Source organism: Camelina sativa, chromosome 18 (genome assembly GCF_030686135.1).
Source record: "Camelina sativa cultivar CO46 ecotype springtype chromosome 18, ASM3068613v1".
Taxonomy (NCBI): Eukaryota; Viridiplantae; Streptophyta; class Magnoliopsida; order Brassicales; family Brassicaceae; genus Camelina; species Camelina sativa.
In genome coordinates this window covers 20,652,466-20,670,326 of record NC_141897.1, presented here as the reverse complement: position 1 = coordinate 20,670,326, position 17,861 = coordinate 20,652,466, and the positions used below count along the sequence as shown (strand labels likewise).

General features: G+C 36.0%; 2 protein-coding genes and 1 pseudogene across 3 annotated transcripts; 1 reads left to right on the top strand and 2 right to left on the bottom strand.

Annotated features, from left to right (window-relative positions):
- Positions 1-2,013: 2,013 nt before the first annotated feature.
- On the bottom strand, positions 2,014-3,717 carry LOC104762288 (uncharacterized). Its single transcript, XM_010485550.2, has 3 exons — positions 3,189-3,717; positions 2,573-3,112; positions 2,014-2,444 (listed from the first exon to the last, which is right to left on the bottom strand). Exons 1-3 carry the CDS (start codon positions 3,531-3,533, stop codon positions 2,184-2,186), a joined length of 1,146 nt encoding a protein of 381 aa, XP_010483852.2. The 5' UTR covers positions 3,534-3,717; the 3' UTR covers positions 2,014-2,183.
- Positions 3,718-8,179: 4,462 nt separating this feature from the next.
- Positions 8,180-12,694, bottom strand: LOC104762289 (ABC transporter A family member 12-like). Its single transcript, XM_087497985.1, has 15 exons — positions 12,497-12,694; positions 12,001-12,411; positions 11,762-11,894; positions 11,566-11,685; positions 11,316-11,431; positions 11,079-11,237; positions 10,678-10,966; positions 10,498-10,581; positions 10,080-10,417; positions 9,739-9,939; positions 9,531-9,640; positions 9,366-9,450; positions 9,134-9,262; positions 8,931-9,036; positions 8,180-8,833 (listed from the first exon to the last, which is right to left on the bottom strand). Exons 1-15 carry the CDS (start codon positions 12,566-12,568, stop codon positions 8,445-8,447), a joined length of 2,742 nt encoding a protein of 913 aa, XP_087354111.1. The 5' UTR covers positions 12,569-12,694; the 3' UTR covers positions 8,180-8,444.
- A 203-nt stretch (positions 12,695-12,897) lies between these two features.
- LOC104762290 (ABC transporter A family member 11-like) lies at positions 12,898-17,440 on the top strand (annotated as a pseudogene). The gene is made up of 15 exons (XR_015588318.1): positions 12,898-13,301; positions 13,399-13,630; positions 13,707-14,068; positions 14,171-14,266; positions 14,362-14,562; positions 14,658-14,817; positions 14,912-15,138; positions 15,301-15,418; positions 15,500-15,576; positions 15,669-15,758; positions 15,907-16,050; positions 16,141-16,431; positions 16,585-16,665; positions 16,772-16,948; positions 17,040-17,440. The product of XR_015588318.1 is annotated as an ABC transporter A family member 11-like (transcript).
- Positions 17,441-17,861: the final 421 nt, after the last annotated feature.

Here is a 17,861-nt window from a genome sequence, read left to right as displayed (position 1 = left end):
GATGAGAGTGCAAGAAAGATCAGGATCATAGAGAACACGATTCAGTTCAACGTGATCTCCAAGGATCATCGTCCCTTCTTTAGTAGGGAAAGTATGTTTTCCATTGGGAAGAACAACAATACTTCTAGGAATGTCATGCGCATCCACAAGGAGATCATCATCACTTATCATATGATGAGACGCTCCAGAGTCAAGTAAAAACTCAACACAAGAATGCTTACCGGAAAGCTTATCGGAACCAGAGGTTTGGTCAGGTTTTAACAAGTTCACAATAGCAGACCAGGTGGCCTTACTTACACCAGGTAAGTCAGGGAGTTCAGCTTCAGAAAGAGCTTGAGCATTGTTAGCACGATAGGAAGTAGGAGAGGAACGCCCACGACCGCTTCGGCGGTAAGAGCCACGACCGTTACCTTGAGTGGAGTTGGATCGTGATCCTCCTCTAGTATCACCATGTTTCTCGATCCACCAATCGGGCAAGCCGTGAAGTTCGAAACATGTATCCACCGAGTGATTGGTACGGCTACAATGAGTACATGGTCCTTGAGTTAGATGTGTAGCGGATGCAATAGCATTGACACCAGCTTTCATAGCAAAACCGACGGCATCAATACGTTCTTCTTTAGATCGAGCCACAATAAGATGGCGTTCTTCAGCAATAACTTCAGAGTAAACATGGTCAATTGTTACATCGGTGTCGCGGTTGAGACGGCTAAGAATATTGGTATGTGTAGTACCAAACCGAGAAGCGTCGAGACCCATGAGAAATTGATGAATATGCTCAAGATCTCGACGTGCTTGTTGCTTGAGACGTTGAGGACAAGACGGAGAATTGCAACAACAATCAATAAAGGGCTCAAAATCATCAAGGTCATCCCACATGACCTTGAGTTGGCCGAAATAATCAGCAACAGGCTGACCATCTTGAGCACATCGAGCAATAGAAGATTTTATTTGATGAACACAAAGAAGCATTCCCAATAGAGTAACAAACACGCAAATTGTCCCATATGACTTTTGCGTTGTCAACAAACGAGATCACCTTCTGGACTTGAGGATCTAAACTCGCATAGAGCCAGCCGCATAACATCGAGTTGACTTGAACCCACCGTTGGTAATCGGGAGAATCAGTAGCAGGTTTAAGAAGAGTACCATCGACAAGACCAAGTTTATGCTTTGCTGCAAGATTGTTGCGTGCAATCTTAGCCCACTTCTCATAGTTTTCACCATTAAGGAGAAACGGAGTAAGAACATGATGCGGCTGATCATTAGAGGATAGGTGGTAAGGAGAAGACGTGATCAATTCCTTAGTAGTAGTAGTAGAAAGAGCCGATGATGTAGCCATCGTGTAGATAGGAGACAAATAGTAGAATTAGAAAACCTGTTTCCTAGAAAAACAAGAAATGGCGGAGAAGAATTTTTTTTAGATATTTAGGGTTTTGTAACTTGACTCTAATACCATTTAAATCTCAGTGAAAAGCGTTGTTTGTCTTATTGATATGTAAAGAGTATATATAGATACAATAGACTTAATGCACAAGTAGAGAATATTGACTAAAGATATACACGTTAAGATATGGAACATATCCCTTTCCCTAACAACATCTTCGATAGTTGTATGGGCAAGTTCCCACACAAAAATGTCTATATATAACACTGATTTACAAGAATAGTAAAAAACAGACTCCTAATTATGTCGAAAATATTGAGATTGAGAACAATATATATATAATTATATATATAGATCCCCTGAGATATATGCAAACGTTGGTCGGTAAGCTTGCGTGTGTTTCAAGACACATTAATCTTGATCGAAAGGTAACGCTGGCTGGTAAGCTTGTGTGTGTTTCAAGACGCATAAATCGTGTATAAGACAAGAAAATGAAGATCAAATTCATAGCAAGAAAATGAAAAATCCACAGGTTCGTGTGGTGTGGATTGTTCAATAATTAATAGATCTGTAAATATATATATATATATATATATATATATATATATATATATCATATAGCAAGCTAAAAAGAATTAGTAATATTTTTATTAATATAGTTATAATAGCCAAAAATGATCTACAGCTCTCTCGTGTCTTACAATGCAAGGGCTGTCTGTATAAAATGAAAACATTATTACTTTTTACACTCACTTGTTATATCTTTACTTGGAGGGTGACTTTTTTCATAGGATGATTAGAGCTCGCTGGATGTTTTGAAGTTACCTTTTCCATAATTTCGGGCATGAAAAATACCAAAAGGTGTTAGATCAATGGTTTTTCCTTTCTTCTCAGAGGCCATCCTGGCGAAAAGACCGATAGCTCTAGCCCATTTCACCATAGACCCGACCATTTCTGTCCTTTGTTCGAAAGTTATCTCATTGGAACCATGCTTCTTCATGTCAACCAAAAATTTTCCCATTGTCAACAAACCATCGAGCATCCTCCACGAATCCACCTATCGCCCAAAAAACAATATATATATATATATATATATATATATATATATATATCTCATTTAAAACAGCGAGCGACGAACATTCTGACAGATATATGTATATAGATATAGTTACTTATAGAACTTACAGATATCCCGCTGCCACCAGTTAATACAGACATAGCCTTGAAGAGCGTCTGAGATTTTCTTGACATGTCCACCTTGAAATCTTTTGATCCGGATGATGCCGACTTGAAGCATGCCATGTAGTCCTCCAGCTTTACAAATAAATCCTTGAACTCTGTTGTCGCAGGACACTTACTCTCTAGGCTATCGATGAAGTGCGACATACCATTGTAAGCGAAAGGCTCAACGTCTTGGGCCTTTTTAGGGAGATTCTCCAAGTAATGGGGTAGTGAGAATGTTCCTTGTGTTTCGTACATAGCTCTTTTAATAGGAGATTCTACACTGTTGTCATAGTCAATCCCAAAAGATGACAGATCAATAGATTGTCCTTTACTCTCGGAGGCGGCCTTAACGAATAGACCAATCCCTCGGGTCCATTCCACCATAGACACGATCAGTTCTTTTCTTTGTTCAAAAGTTAACTCCTGGGAACCGCTCTTCTTCATCTCCATCAAACCCTTCCCCATTGACAACAAGCCATTCACCAGATTCCACGAATCATCCTATCTCGCCAAAAGCAAAAACTATCATGATCACATACGTTACGTACCATATGAATATTGTATTAAAACTACTTACTGATGTTCCGCCTTTACTAGTGTCGAAAACAGACATAGCCCTGAACAATTTTTCGGATTTTTCTGACAACTCCATCTTGATATCTTTTGACGACCCGGAACCGAAGGAGGCCATGTAATCCTTCAACGTTGCAAATAAATTCTTGAACTCTGCGGTTTTGGGACACATACCCTCCAGGTCCCCAAGAAAGTCCGACATACCTTTGTTTGCGAAAGCCTCAAAGTCTTTGCCCACTTTGGGAAATTTTTCCAAGTAATGGGGTAACGAGAAGGTCCCTTGTGTTTCATAAACGGTGCTTAACGTGACAAGTAACGTTAGACATATCGCTAATGAAATTCTTGCCATTTTCTTTTTTTTTTGTTTCTAGGAGAAAGATGTACACACGTGAAGTGAGAAAATTTCTATCAATATATTATTTTCTTTTGGATTTTTTAATGATCTTTGCTTTCTATGCTAACTGGGATTTATATAGATGCTTAAAAAGTGGTTGAAGGTCGTTAATTAATTAAGGAATTGTCAAAGAGACTCCAAGAAATTTCTTTGGCTATTCGCTTTTCTCTGGATATATTTTTAGAAAAGAGAAATTTTCTTTATTAATTTGCCAAACTATTTTTAGTTAGGGCGTTAATTAGAGCATATTGAAATTAAATACACCTGACCACCATACCTTACAATATAATGAACCAGTTAATTAGTACATGTAGACAAGGAAAAAAAAAATGATCATCTCTTCTTTCGCTATACAGTTTCGCTGATTTTGAGTAGTGTTGATTCCTCACGTCTATTTTAAGAGAATCCCCTGATGGTTTCACATCTTCAACAATACAGCAACATAATCTGGATGATATATATATATATATATATTCTGAATCTTCATTACTAATGGAATCGAGTAATTCATAGAATTATTTATATCTAAAATAAACACACATGTCATGCAACAGTCCATGCATTCTTCTGTAGACGTAATATTGAACACTAAATACACTACGTAGAGATAGTGGTAGAGTGAAAAAAAATAAATATAATAAACAACAACAAAATATATTTTTTATTGGCTGATAGAAACACAAGAAACAAGGGAGGCTTATTAATAGGATATCTTCTCATTATATAAGGGATCTTTTTATATCATCCTAAATCATAATTTTTAATAACAAAGGAAAAAAAACAAACCAAACCCAAATACAATAGGAAAAAAAAAAAAGAAGATAAAACGCATTACAACACACATTATTTATTGATTACTTGCTAGCATGCTTTTGATCATAAATAACGACCATATGTTTTCTATAGAAAAAAACATATGCCTTTAATCATTGTGTGAACAAGGGGTTGTCCTGGAAAGACAATGGGCCAATATCCTTCGCTTAAACCTTCGAGTGCTTCGCAGCAAGCACGTTTTAGATTGCTGAAGTCCCAGTGATGTATATCACCAATGGCATCGCTGCATCCCTGAGTCTTCTTGATTGTGTTGAAGCAATCTATTGGATTTATAAATAACTCTGTTTCTGCATTCAAACACGATATACTGATTAGTGTAATCCAAAACATCGTCATTACAACAGTTGTAACCTTTTTGTTCAAACCTAGCATTTTGTTTTCTTAATTATGAAAGATCAGAATAAAAAATAAAGCAAAATTTATTTATTAATAGATGTTTGTGTTTGCAATGTTAGGATATGAGTGTTGATTTATATAGTAGAAATTTTTGGAAAGCTCAAAGACACTTTGGTTGGTAAAACACCAAACTTACCATTCATCCATCTTTAAGTGTCTCATTACTAATTACAAATATTATTACAAAGCATGCAAAAATTCATTTTCCAGCCAAACTAAAGCAAGATATTATTATCATCATTATCATTTTTATTTGAGAAAGTGTTAGATAGCATATTATTTATATCCATCCAACATTTACAAGAATCTTTTTGTGAGGAAACTACAGAAACAGTATTATATATCTAGTGTTAATTGTACCAACCAAACTTCAAGTTAATTATGCATTTTGTTTTTCTTAATTTTCTAGTTCCTTGGCGTTCACATTTCGGCATGTTATTGCTTAATGAAGTTAGGCTTCTTAATCTTCATGCAATCATGCACCAATTGCGACTTAAAAAAATAACAAATTAAGATTTACATTTGTTTATCCCCTGTACAGAATTAGGAGTTAATTAACTATGTACGGTTGGTCATTCCCTAATCTTACTCTTGTGTGAAAAAAGCTCATATTTACTACTACTAGTAGTACTCATTAGCTAGTAGTCAGTGTGATATACTCTTGGGTAATAGATAAATTGGCTTCTCGCTAAATTGGCTTCTTACTAACGAAATCTGTGAAGTCTGTCTTTTATTACATTTTACTTTTCATTTTTGTCATCGTCTCAATTAACACACCAATTAGCTTTCCAACGTACACTTGACCCATTCCTGTTTGCTTTCTTTGATTGAACTCAATGGACAACACACTCCACATGCTTCTTTCCCTTCCAAAAACAAGTTTTAGTTCAAAGAATAAGAGACTTAAAATTTTATTATAAAAAAATGAAATGGAACAATTGAAAAATATATTCATGAAAACAAAATAAGAAACAGAGTCTACTAATAGAACAAGTACTACACGTACGCGAGAGTAAACTAAAAACAAAAATCAATAATAAAAAGGAACCAACGAAAATTTTAAAGTTTAAACATCATTTTTTTTTTTTCTTTCTTTTTGTACAAACAACTTCGAACCTTCCTCTTGTGATGTTTTAATGAAAGGTAAAAACATTACACGTGTGATATAAGTTAGGCAAAATAAGTTCATCATCTAAGCACTACCAAAGTAAGTCTAAATCACAAGCATCTTTAGTTTAACTGACACACATAAAGCTAGGTTTCTTGAACTTCTCCCAAGATCTAAGTTTCCCCAAAGACATTTTGGTGGTAAATTAAACACACCAAACTTACCATCTATCTATTTTTAAATGTCTCATTACAAACTACAAACAATATTTTGTGAAAACATGTTAAATAACCAAATTAATCTAAGTAATTATATCTATATTGTTATTTAAAGCGTTGTGTATTCCTCCAACACTTACAATAATTATTTTTTTAAAAGGAAAACAAAAACAACAATATTAAATTTTGTGCTTCTCAAATTTTAAGTTATACAAATATATATACACAGATTCAATATATATATAGATATACATATATGCGGTTTTAAGTTATATAGACTCAAATTTAAATGCGGCTATGAAGTGTCCAGTAATTTAAATGGAGTTTTGCTTTAGTGGATATGAGACAACCTTTGCAGAACTCTCTGCTATCGCATGCAACTCTAACACTAAAGAACTATTAACAAAATGGTGATACGTTTGCGTGTGCCTCAAGATATATAAAACTTTCACCCAATAAAGAGATCCCTATAACTGAAAATAGCGTTTAAGACAAGGAAATGAAAGCTTGAGCAGTTCTAGCAACTTTTATAAAGACATCTGTAAATCTCAGAGAAAAGCGTTGTTTGTCTTATTGATATGTAAAGACATCTGTAAGTGTGCAAATGTAAATCTTAATCTTCATGCAATCATGCACCAATTGCGACTTAAAAAAATAACAAATTAAGATTTACATTTGTTTATCCCCTGTACAGAATTAGGAGTTAATTAACTATGTACGGTTGGTCATTCCCTAATCTTACTCTTGTGTGAAAAAAGCTCATATTTACTACTACTAGTAGTACTCATTAGCTAGTAGTCAGTGTGATATACTCTTGGGTAATAGATAAATTGGCTTCTCGCTAAATTGGCTTCTTACTAATGAAATCTGTGAAGTCTGTCTTTTATTACATTTTACTTTTCATTTTTGTCATCGTCTCAGTTAACACACCAATTAGCTTTCCAACGTACACTTGACCCATTCCTGTTTGCTTTCTTTGATTGAACTCAATGGACAACACACTCCACATGCTTCTTTCCCTTCCAAAAACAAGTTTTAGTCCAAAGAATAAGAGACTTAAAAATTTTATTATAAAAAAATGATATGGAACAGGGAAGTTTTGTTTTAGAAAGTACTCATAACTGTTTAAGCTGGTTTGTGAATCATTTGGTATCACTTTCTTAATAAAATTTTGAGTCATTCCAAAAGAAAGCTTTTAGAACTGTCCATTTAGTTATCGATTCCATTGTTTATTAGTTTCCATGAGATTTCTGAAACAACCATTTCTATTTGCCAAAAGATCTGCAATATATATTCTCGTAAGATTTTTATTTTATAAATAAATTGGTAATTTAAAAGGATATATATATATATATATATATATATATATTAATAGTTGGGAATCATTACATAAAGTGTAATAGGTGCCCAGATGGTCTGTTATAATTTTTTTTTCTTACAATTAATAGGTTCTCATGTAAAAGATACAATACGTCTTTGACTACAAGAAAGACACAAAAAACAATTGAAAAATATATTCATGAAAACAAAATAAGAAAGAGAGTCTACTAATAGAACAAAGTACTACACGTACGCGAGAGTAAACTAAAAAAAGAAAATCAATAATAAAAAGGAACCAACGGAGAATTTAAAGTTTAAACATCGTTTTTTCTTTTTCTTTCTTTTTGTACAAAGAACTTTAAACCTTCCACTTGTGATGTTTTAATGAAAGGTAAAAACATTACATGTGTGATATAAGTTAGTCAAAATAAGTTCATCATCTAAGCACTACCAAAGTAAATCTAAATCACAAGCATCTTTAGTTTAACTAACACACTTAAAGCTATGTTTCTTAAGTTTCTCCCAAGATCTTATTTTCACCAAAGACACTTTGGTGAGTAAATATTAAACACCAAACTTGCCATCGATCCATTTTTAAAATGTCTCATTGCAAACTACAAACAATATGTTTTGAAAAGGTGTTAAAATAACCAAACGAATCCAAGTATTATCTCTATATTCTTTTTTACAGCCGTTGTGTATTCCTCTAACATTTACAATAATTATTTTCTCTAAAGAAAAAAAATATATTAAATTTTGTGCTTCTCAAATTTTAAGTTATATACACACAGAATATAAAAATATGTCCAGTAATTTAACATGAAGTGTTGCTTTAGAGCATATGACCCAACCTTTGCAGAACTTTTTGCTACCGCAACTCTACCCTCAACACTAAAGAACTATTAACAAAATGGTGATAAGTTTGCGTGTGTCTCAAGGCATAAATTTTTGATCAAAAAAAAAAGAGAACCCTATAAATGAAAATAGCTTTTAAGACAAGGGAATAAAAGCTTGAGCAGTTCTAGCAACTTTGATGAAAACATCTTCGAGAGTTGTATCGGCAAGTCCCCAGGCAAAGACTGTGAAGTTGGATTTGGCCTTTTCAACAGAGCGAAACACCTCAGCAATTCGAACCTCTTGCTTTGCGAGCTCGAATTTCTGAGTACCAGCAAGGTGATATATCTTCTTTGCGTTGGGAGAGACAGATTTAACCAATCTCTCTACCTCGTCCTCATGTTCTGAAGATGTTGTCATCGTGAACACGTATGATCCACCGTATCTGCTCTTCAGTTCCTTGGAGTTTCCTATGCATTGCAAGCCTCCATCTACGAAAATTCCCAATCTGTCGCATAGAAATTCGGCTTCTTCCATCGAGTGAGCTAGAAATTAATGTTGTCTTAATGTTAAAACTAAGTTTATTTTAGGAGGCATATACTCAATCAGATTCCACAAGTTAAGAAACTAATGTATGTATACTTGTGAGAATTATTGCTGTGTTTTGTTTTGCACGCTTGATCACATTCCATAAGTTCTTCCTTGAGGCTGGATCAAGTCCTGTGCTTGGCTCATCCATATAAACCACCTAGTTTAGAGAGACGACTGAGGGTTTGTAAGTATATAATAAACTTGAGCCATTGCTTGAAAAAATTCACACAACGTACTAACAAGAATTTACGTACCTTAGGGTTCCCGATAAGCGATATGGCCACGCTAAGCCTCCTTTTCATACCTCCGCTATAATTACCAGCAGGTTTATCGCCAACTCCTCCATCGAAAAGGCTGACACTTTTGAGAGATTCATCCACAGCCTTGAAATGATCATATATATATCCATGAATTATCATTGTCTTCAAGAATAACAACACATAAGATATGATAAGACAAAATCAGCAAGGTGTTGAACATATATACGTGTGTCAGACTACAGCCCTTTATATTTTTAAGTCGCCCGTAAAAGAGAAGATGTTCCCTTCCTGTTAGCGTCTCCCAAAGCAGGCTGAAACCAACATGAGTGCATAAAAAGCAAAGCTTGGTAATGAAAAACAAAATTCAAAATTTATCGAGAGGATGATGTACTCATGTTGTGGGCATACGCCCATGCTCGTGTAGACTTTATTCATATCTTTGCATATGTCCAAGCCCTGAACCAAGGCTGTTCCAGATGAAGGTCTGAGGAGCCCCGTCATCTAGTGCAACAGAAGAAAATACAGTAGTAGATTACAAAATCTGTTACTCGGAAACGTTTGTTTAATTTGCAAAACTGAAAATACTGATGAAGACTAACCATACTGATGAACGAAGTTTTACCAGCGCCATTAGGTCCAAGCATGCCGAAGCATTCTCCTAAAGGCACGCTTAGATACAACCCTCTTACTGCCATTTTTGGCGGGTTACCATCTCTACCTGGATACACCTTTTTTAGGTCGTCACACAAGATCGCATGCCCTGTGCTACCTTCATTCCTTAATTTTTGGACCTTTTCCCTCTGATTATTTTTGTTTGTATATATATATATATATATATATATGTATATATATATTTTTTGTCAGAAGGGCTTTGAAATTAGAGAAACATGGATAGAAAAAAAAAAACAAAAGAAAAAGAAAGACTTGACTTCTTCCATACCTCTTGAGTGACATCAAGTTTTTCCATATCTATGAAGACTTTTTTAGAATCCAGCCTTTGCACAGTAGGCCTCCTTGGTAGGGAAGAAGGTTTCTTGAAAGGGTTCACCAAGAAAAAGAAAGGGGACTTTCCGGATGAGAAAACCTGGTCGATATAGAAGGCTACAATGAGAGCAAGAAACCACTCTACTGACATGATATAGAAAATTTCACTCATTCCGCTATCGCTGATATCTTGCCACTTCATCCCAGTTCCACGGGAGGCATATTGCGAGAACTCATACAACCTGCGGTATAGAGAAAATCCGGGATACAACTCCAAGCCAATAATATATTCTTCTGCAAATACATTGTAAGTAATAATAACCATGAGCATTTTTTTTTTCTTTCTTAAAGCTAAGGTTACGTTGTTGACTTACCGGGGAATGATTCACTTTCAATCAGCTTTTGGAAAAGAAAGCTGCCTAAGAGCCCAGTTCCGTAGACCAGTATGTAAGCAACGACTACAATTAAGCCATACAAGAGAGAGAATCCATTCAAATTTCAAAAATGGCATGTCTTAAGAGGAGATATTCATCAAAAAATGTGATGTTGAGTACCTGTTACAGTCTTAACCTTTTCGAATATCGAAGAAAATAGAAAGGCAATGGAGATTTGCAGATTTAAGTATATAAAATAGAAAACGAACTGAATGCTATAGCCATTGAGGCGGAAGAACCTGAGTCCTATAGCAGACCCGAAGCTCACCAAAGTAATAAGATACAACATAGATATGGTGAGAAAATAGGCATATGAAATCATCCAATATGGACCATTGCCTAGCCCGTGCATTTTCATTATAATTCTTAGACGCTCTTGTTTCTCATACACCAATGATGTCAAGATCACCTGCAAGATTTATTTGCATCTTGCTATTACATTCTATGGGATGATTTAATGTCACACACACACACACATATATATATATATATATATATATATATACTGTAAGAAAACTTACGGGAAACAAAAGAAGAACAACCCAAGTGAAGAAAAGTGGGCCAAGCATGGAGGCAATGTCTTGATTGTTTTTAGTTTCTTGTTTTGGAACTTCTTTGACAAACTCAAATAATATATTCGTCCCTAAGCCTTTTAGAAATTTAAGATAAGCATTTGAAATCTGCAAGGAGAGAAATACGTAGTAGCACGATGAGAGAATATGTCTTGAGCATGATCACCATATGGTGTTATTTTTTACCAGATTGATAGAGCGAGGAACTCGGAGCAGCTTTACTGTCATATCATCAGTGTAGGTTGAGTTATACCATATGGTCACATTGAAGTTTTTCCTATCCGTGCTCATGAGATCGTATGCTAAGGCAACGAAAAAGGCACAGTCACACTCGGATGTTTAACATGGTAGGTATGTTTGTGTGTGCCTCATAAAATTAATTTCAAACCCATATATAAGATAAAGTCATGAAATTAAAAGACATAATTTAACAAACCTGCAGCGACCTCATTTGTCATCCCGGCAGGGTTTCCCCTCCAACTACCCTTGTAAATTTCATCATTGACCTCTATAGAGTTATTTCTCCAGAGACATAACCCTTGAACACACTTCACATCTGTGATAATATATAATCTATCAAAGTGAAGAAAAATGCATTTCTCACTTCAAGAGCCTTGTCAAAATTATAGTACCTGCATGAAATTGTCCGATCGAGAGTGGCCATGTGGAGTTTGCACTGCACGAAGGTTGGATACTGTAAATAGGGATATCATTACCAATCCCTGGGTCTTCATAATTGTCTTTGCCTGCTGAAACTGTTGAACCCTGAAAGCCATGATGATCTCTCGAGTAAAAGAAGTGGTTACGTACGTTGAGAGATAAAGAGAATCATGCAACTAATGCACTCAGAGATAGCGAGAGACATATATACCAAAACGTTATTGGCTAAAGTAGGCAAGAGGTTGGAGGAATTAACCACAAAAGAAGTGGTGAAGATATTCGCGGATAAAGCTTTTCCAAGGGACAATTTATCACCAGTGACAAGTATCGTTACAGGACAAGATCCTGTTACTCTGCATGACTTGTCAGGGAGGTCTCTGTAGGAAAAGAAATCGGCCTTAACAGAACGGAGTTCATCTTGTGGAATCTGCAACATCGGAGGCAACAATGGAGGGTTTGGGATGGCACAATTGACACCAAGTAAACCAGCGTTGCTTCCACAATCAGACATATCAGAGATACTCTTCATCAAAGAATCAAGAACCTTTTGAATTGCCAGCAGAATTAAGCAGAGGAAAAGTGGAACCAGGATGAGCCGAACATTCGTCCATATGTGTTTCCTCTGCCATTTCAGGGTTAGATCGCTCCTTGTTCAACACAAAACACTTTTATTTCTAAGAAACTTGGGCAATATAAAAAAAACATACCTGGTAGGTTAAGTTCTTCCTAAGTAACGCATTGGCTTGCGTCCAAAAACTTGCCGGACTAGGATTCACCATTGATGAAGAAATTTACAAAATAATCTCACTTCGTGTTTTTTTTTTCTTGCCAATTGAATAATAGTTTCTGCTTTAAACTTTGATAAGGTTATTTTTAGTGCGAAAGAAATGTGGTCCCAATTGAATGCAAGAAAAAAAATTAATGTGGTCTCAATTTTACACAATTTTCAAGCTACGGATGAAATTTAGTCAACCTATAAAAAAAAGTGGAAACAAAAGATGGATTGCTTTTTCTTTTTCTTTCTTTTTTTTTCTAATATTAGTATGTGCGATGTTGGGGGGGGGGGGGGGGGGGCACCTATTAGAAAATAAATTTGGTATTCCTAAGACAAATTTATTTCAAAAAGAAAGAAAGACATTGATAATGATTTTGCAAGAAGGCTTGCCGCTTCTCTACCAGCAGTTCACGGCGTTGTTTAGGAAGAATCTATTGCTTTCATGGCGAAACAAGAGAGCCATGTTTCTTCAAATATTCTCTTCGTTCTTCTTCATCCTTCTCATATTTTGTATAGAGGAAGCCATGAAGGCAAGCGAAGCATCCTCATCAGCGTACAAGAATGTCACTGATCCTACACTAATGGTTTTCCCGCCGATTCTTCCTTGTGAGGACAAGTTCTTTGTGGAGCTCCCTTGTTATGACTTCGTGTGGAGTGGGAACCAAAGTCGTCGCGTGAATGATATAGTCTCTGCAATTATGGCTAACAATCCAGGGAGACCAATTCCAACCAACAAGGTAACACGCATATTACGGTGCCTACTTTTTTTTTTTGTTAAGAGTATGCATGTGACTATTATACAAGTAAATAATGTGTTGGATTTGATATGTTCAGGTTCAATCGTTCAAGGAGCCAAACGAGGTAGATGCATGGCTTCTTTCACATCCGTTGCAAGTTCCAGGAGCTTTACATTTTGTGGAAAGGAATGCTACAGTAATCAGCTATGGTATTCAAACAAATTCGTCGGCGGAGAGAAAACGTGGTCAGACTGAAGATCCAACGTTTAAGTTCCTTGTTCCTCTTCAAGTCGCTGCAGAGCGTGAAATCGCAAGGTCCTTGATTGGAGGTACACCATTTTTGAATCTCTGAGTACTACCGATTAATTCTTTACCGGCCAACACTAGTTTTTTTTTTTTTTTCAGATCCAAAGTTTAGTTGGGGTTTTGGATTTAAGGAATTTGCGCGTCCAGCTATCATAGGTGAAAGTGTCTCTACAATCTCAGTCATGGGACCAGTGTTCTTTCTTGCTTTCTCCATGTTTGGTTTTGTTCTCCAACTCGGTTCCCTTGTTACCGAGAAAGAGCTAAAACTTCGGCAGGCAATGACAATGATGGGTGTTTATGATTCTGCATACTGGTTGTCATGGCTCTTATGGGAAGGAATCCTTACCTTTGTCTCCTCACTTTTCTTGGTCCTCTTCGGAATGATGTTTCGTTTTGATTTTTTCTTGAACAACAGTTTTCTTGTTGTCTTCCTACTTTTTTTGCTTTTTCAGTTTAATATGGTACGTAAGAATTAACCTTCATGACATTCTAATAATTATCTTTCTAAGATGTTCCTGCATAGATCATGCATTTTTATGTTATCTTATTTATCATGTTGCTAGATTGGCCTTGCATTCGCGATATCATCTTTCATTAGGAAATCATCTTCAGCAACAACTGTCGGTTTCCTTGTGTTTCTGATTGGTTTTATAACACAGGTTTGCATGGTTTCTCTAGCTAAAATATATAGTTAAATTGGTTTGTCAAATTAAAATCTTAAAATTCTTTTACTTAGTTGCAATTCTGACTACAGATTGTATCAGCTACTGGATTCCCTTATTCCAGCGCATATGCAGTTTCTCGCCGGGTGATGTAGTCTCTTTTTCCACCCAACACCTTTTCTGCGGGCCTTAAGATTCTTCTTGATGCAACCTCAACTCCCACAAGCTCTGGAATTAGTTGGAGTAAAAGAGCCGTATGTGAAGGGAACCAAGCAACTTGTGTAATTTCTATTGTATGTGGTCACTCAAAATACATTTCACTACACTAGTATTTACGTTGTCTATTAACATTCTCAAACATCTTTGTTTTTTTCTTTTTCTTTGGTAGAACATTGTATACCAGTGGCTTCTTGGGACATTCCTGTTCTGGTTTGGTCTGGCTATCTATTTTGACAATATAATTCCCAACGCGTCTGGTGTAAGAAAACCAATCTTCTACTTTTTCGCACCTGGTTATTGGACTGGCAAAGGAGGCAACAAAGTGGAAGGTAATTTCTCCTCCCTCCCCCGGGCACTTAAGAAAAATATATTGTATTCTTTGTGTTGGGAAACATAAGTATAACATGTTTCTACACTTTACAGAAGGTAGCATTTTTAGCTGTATTGGTTCAGTTCCACCTGCGGAGCATCATACGCCAGAGGACAAAGATGTGCTTGAAGAAGAGACAGAAGTTAAACAACAAGCAATGGATGGAATAGTTGATCCTAACATTGCAGTCCAGATACATGGTCTTGCGAAAACATATCCTGGAACAACAAAGCTTGGATGCTGCAAATGCACGAAAACTTCGCCTTTTCATGCTGTAAAGGTGTTTTCTATATAAAAAAATTTGTTCAGTCCATTGCAAAATTTAACATGGTAGTGCGTGTGTGTTCTATGCCAAGGTTATTGAACAAGTTCTAGTGTTCATTTTCCCTCGTGATATCCAACATGCAACAATGGGTCATTAATTCATTGAAATATGCTTTAGGGTTTGTGGTTGAATATTGCCAAAGATCAGTTGTTTTGTCTTCTTGGACCCAATGGCGCAGGGAAAACAACTTCTATTAGTTGTTTGACTGGCATTAACCCAGTTACTGGTGGTGATGGTAAGTATCTGTTAGACTTAAGCAAGTTCTCGAAGCATTTTTAACCATTCTAATAAATCCATTTGATTTTACTTAAAACAGCTCTTATTTATGGAGACTCCATAAGAAGTTCGGTGGGTATGTCTAACATTCGTAAAATGATAGGAGTGTGTCCCCAGGTAAGTCAGTTTCTAGCGTTGTCTCTTACACAATAATCTCTTACACAATAATTTTTTATTCTCTTTTTGTTTTTGTTTTTGTTTTTTAACAGTTTGATATTCTTTGGGATGCTTTGTCTAGTGAAGAGCACCTCCACCTCTTTGCTAGCATCAAAGGGTTGCCGCAAGAATCGATCGAATCGGTACATCACCGAAAATAGTATAAGATTTACTTTTCTTTTTACGGCTGCGAAGATGTTTAATTAATGATTTTATTGAAGTTTCTGGTTTATATATAATATGCAAACTTATCGGTTTCTTTTGCTTAAAAATTTCACTTATGTTATATAGACTGCTGAGAAGTTACTGGCGGACGTAAAACTGACTGGATCGGCGAAAGTTAGAGCAGGAAGTTATAGTGGTGGAATGAAACGTCGACTCAGTGTTGCAGTAGCACTCATTGGTGATCCCAAGCTGGTCTTCTTAGATGAACCGGCATGTCGAGTTGACACATTCTTGTTAAATTATATTGTTACACATAAAACCAGTTTTAAGATTGGTTGTTTAATTTTACATGGATTGTAGACAACTGGAATGGACCCTATCACGAGGAGACATGTGTGGGACATTATACAAGAGTCAAAGAAAGGTCGAGCCATTATACTAACAACGCATTCTATGGAGGAAGCTGATATTTTAAGTGATCGAATAGGGATCATGGCTAAAGGCAGGCTCCGTTGCATTGGGACCTCAATCAGGTTAAAATCCCGCTTTGGCACGGGATTTGTTGCTACCGTTAGCTTCATCGAAAGCAAAAATGACAATAACATCGCTACTGGAGCTTCGCACGAGCCGTTGAAGAAATTCTTCAAAGAGGTACATACACTCACTCAAAAAGTATACTAGCAACCATTTTCTTTTTTCTTTTTTTTTTTTGTCGTCAAGCAATTTTTTTTTTTGTGGTGCAAATATAACGTTTAGGTGCCTAAGCAAATTATATGATTTTTTTTTATTTTTTTTGGTTGGCAGCATCTGGAAATTGAACCAACAGAAGAAAACAGAGCTTTCATGACTTTTGTTATCCCCCACGACAAAGAAAAACTTTTGACGGTACCAATTAAAGCTCCTACAATAGTCCTATAGATTTCCATCTATCTATCTAATCTATGATGTTGTTTATCAAATATTGTTTCTCTGTGATCTCAATGGTCAATAGGGTTTTTTTGAGGAGCTACAAAACAGAGAATCTGAATTTGGAATCTCGGACATTCAACTCGGTCTTGCGACTCTTGAAGAAGTGTTTCTGAATATCGCAAGACGTGCTGAACTAGAAACCGCAACAGCTGAAGGAAACATGGTTACTCTGGAGTTAAAATCAGGCATCTCACTAGAGGTTAATCTAAAATCCACATATACATATTAGTCGAATTAATGCAGAGTTGAGACATTTAAATTAATTACTGTATATATGGTTAATGTCTTAGATACCTGTGGGAGCAAGATTTGTTGGGATCCCTGATACAGAAAACGCAGAGAATCCAAGTGGAGTAATGGTGGAAGTGTACTGGCAACAAGACGGGTCAGGATCGATGTGCATCTCAGGACACTCATCAGAGATGCGGGTACCACAGAATGTTCCGGTGACACGTCCACCATCACCAAATGCATTAGGAGGACTTAAAGAGCTACGACAAGGTGTTCGTGGTATCGTGATTGATATATGAATCTAACAATTAAATACTTGTCGTTGTTGGAATCGTGAACAAAGATTGGATCGTTCTCATACATATATAGTATAGAGGGTTAAAGTTGTACCAAAAGTTTACATTGAGTTTATTGTTTGTTCAATATGACAAAAGTTAGTGGTTTAATTATTTAGTTTGGTTACATGTATGTGCTCACAAGTACCTAGTTAATATATAGCGATACAGTAAACCCCTGGCCTCAGAGATATTATTAACCGTTTATATATAGATGACGCCGTGGCGGAAATAAAAACTCGTCGTGTTGACAATGTCAAACACGATACACGTAAGATGAGCACCATTACGTTCTTTTCATCTTTTAAAACAACAACACTCGTTGACAAACTAAAAACGCAAGGTTTTGAAAATTAAACAAACACGAGATTTTTGAGAGAGTTAATTTGATTCTTTAACTCTGTTATCACCTTAATTCCACGAGACAATAATTTGCAAGTACATTTATTAGCTCGTCAAGCACGATTGCATGTTCCTTTATTGTCCTATGTAATGTAACGTAGGCATATATGTACCGGTTTTGATTCTCTCAAAGTTTGTGATACT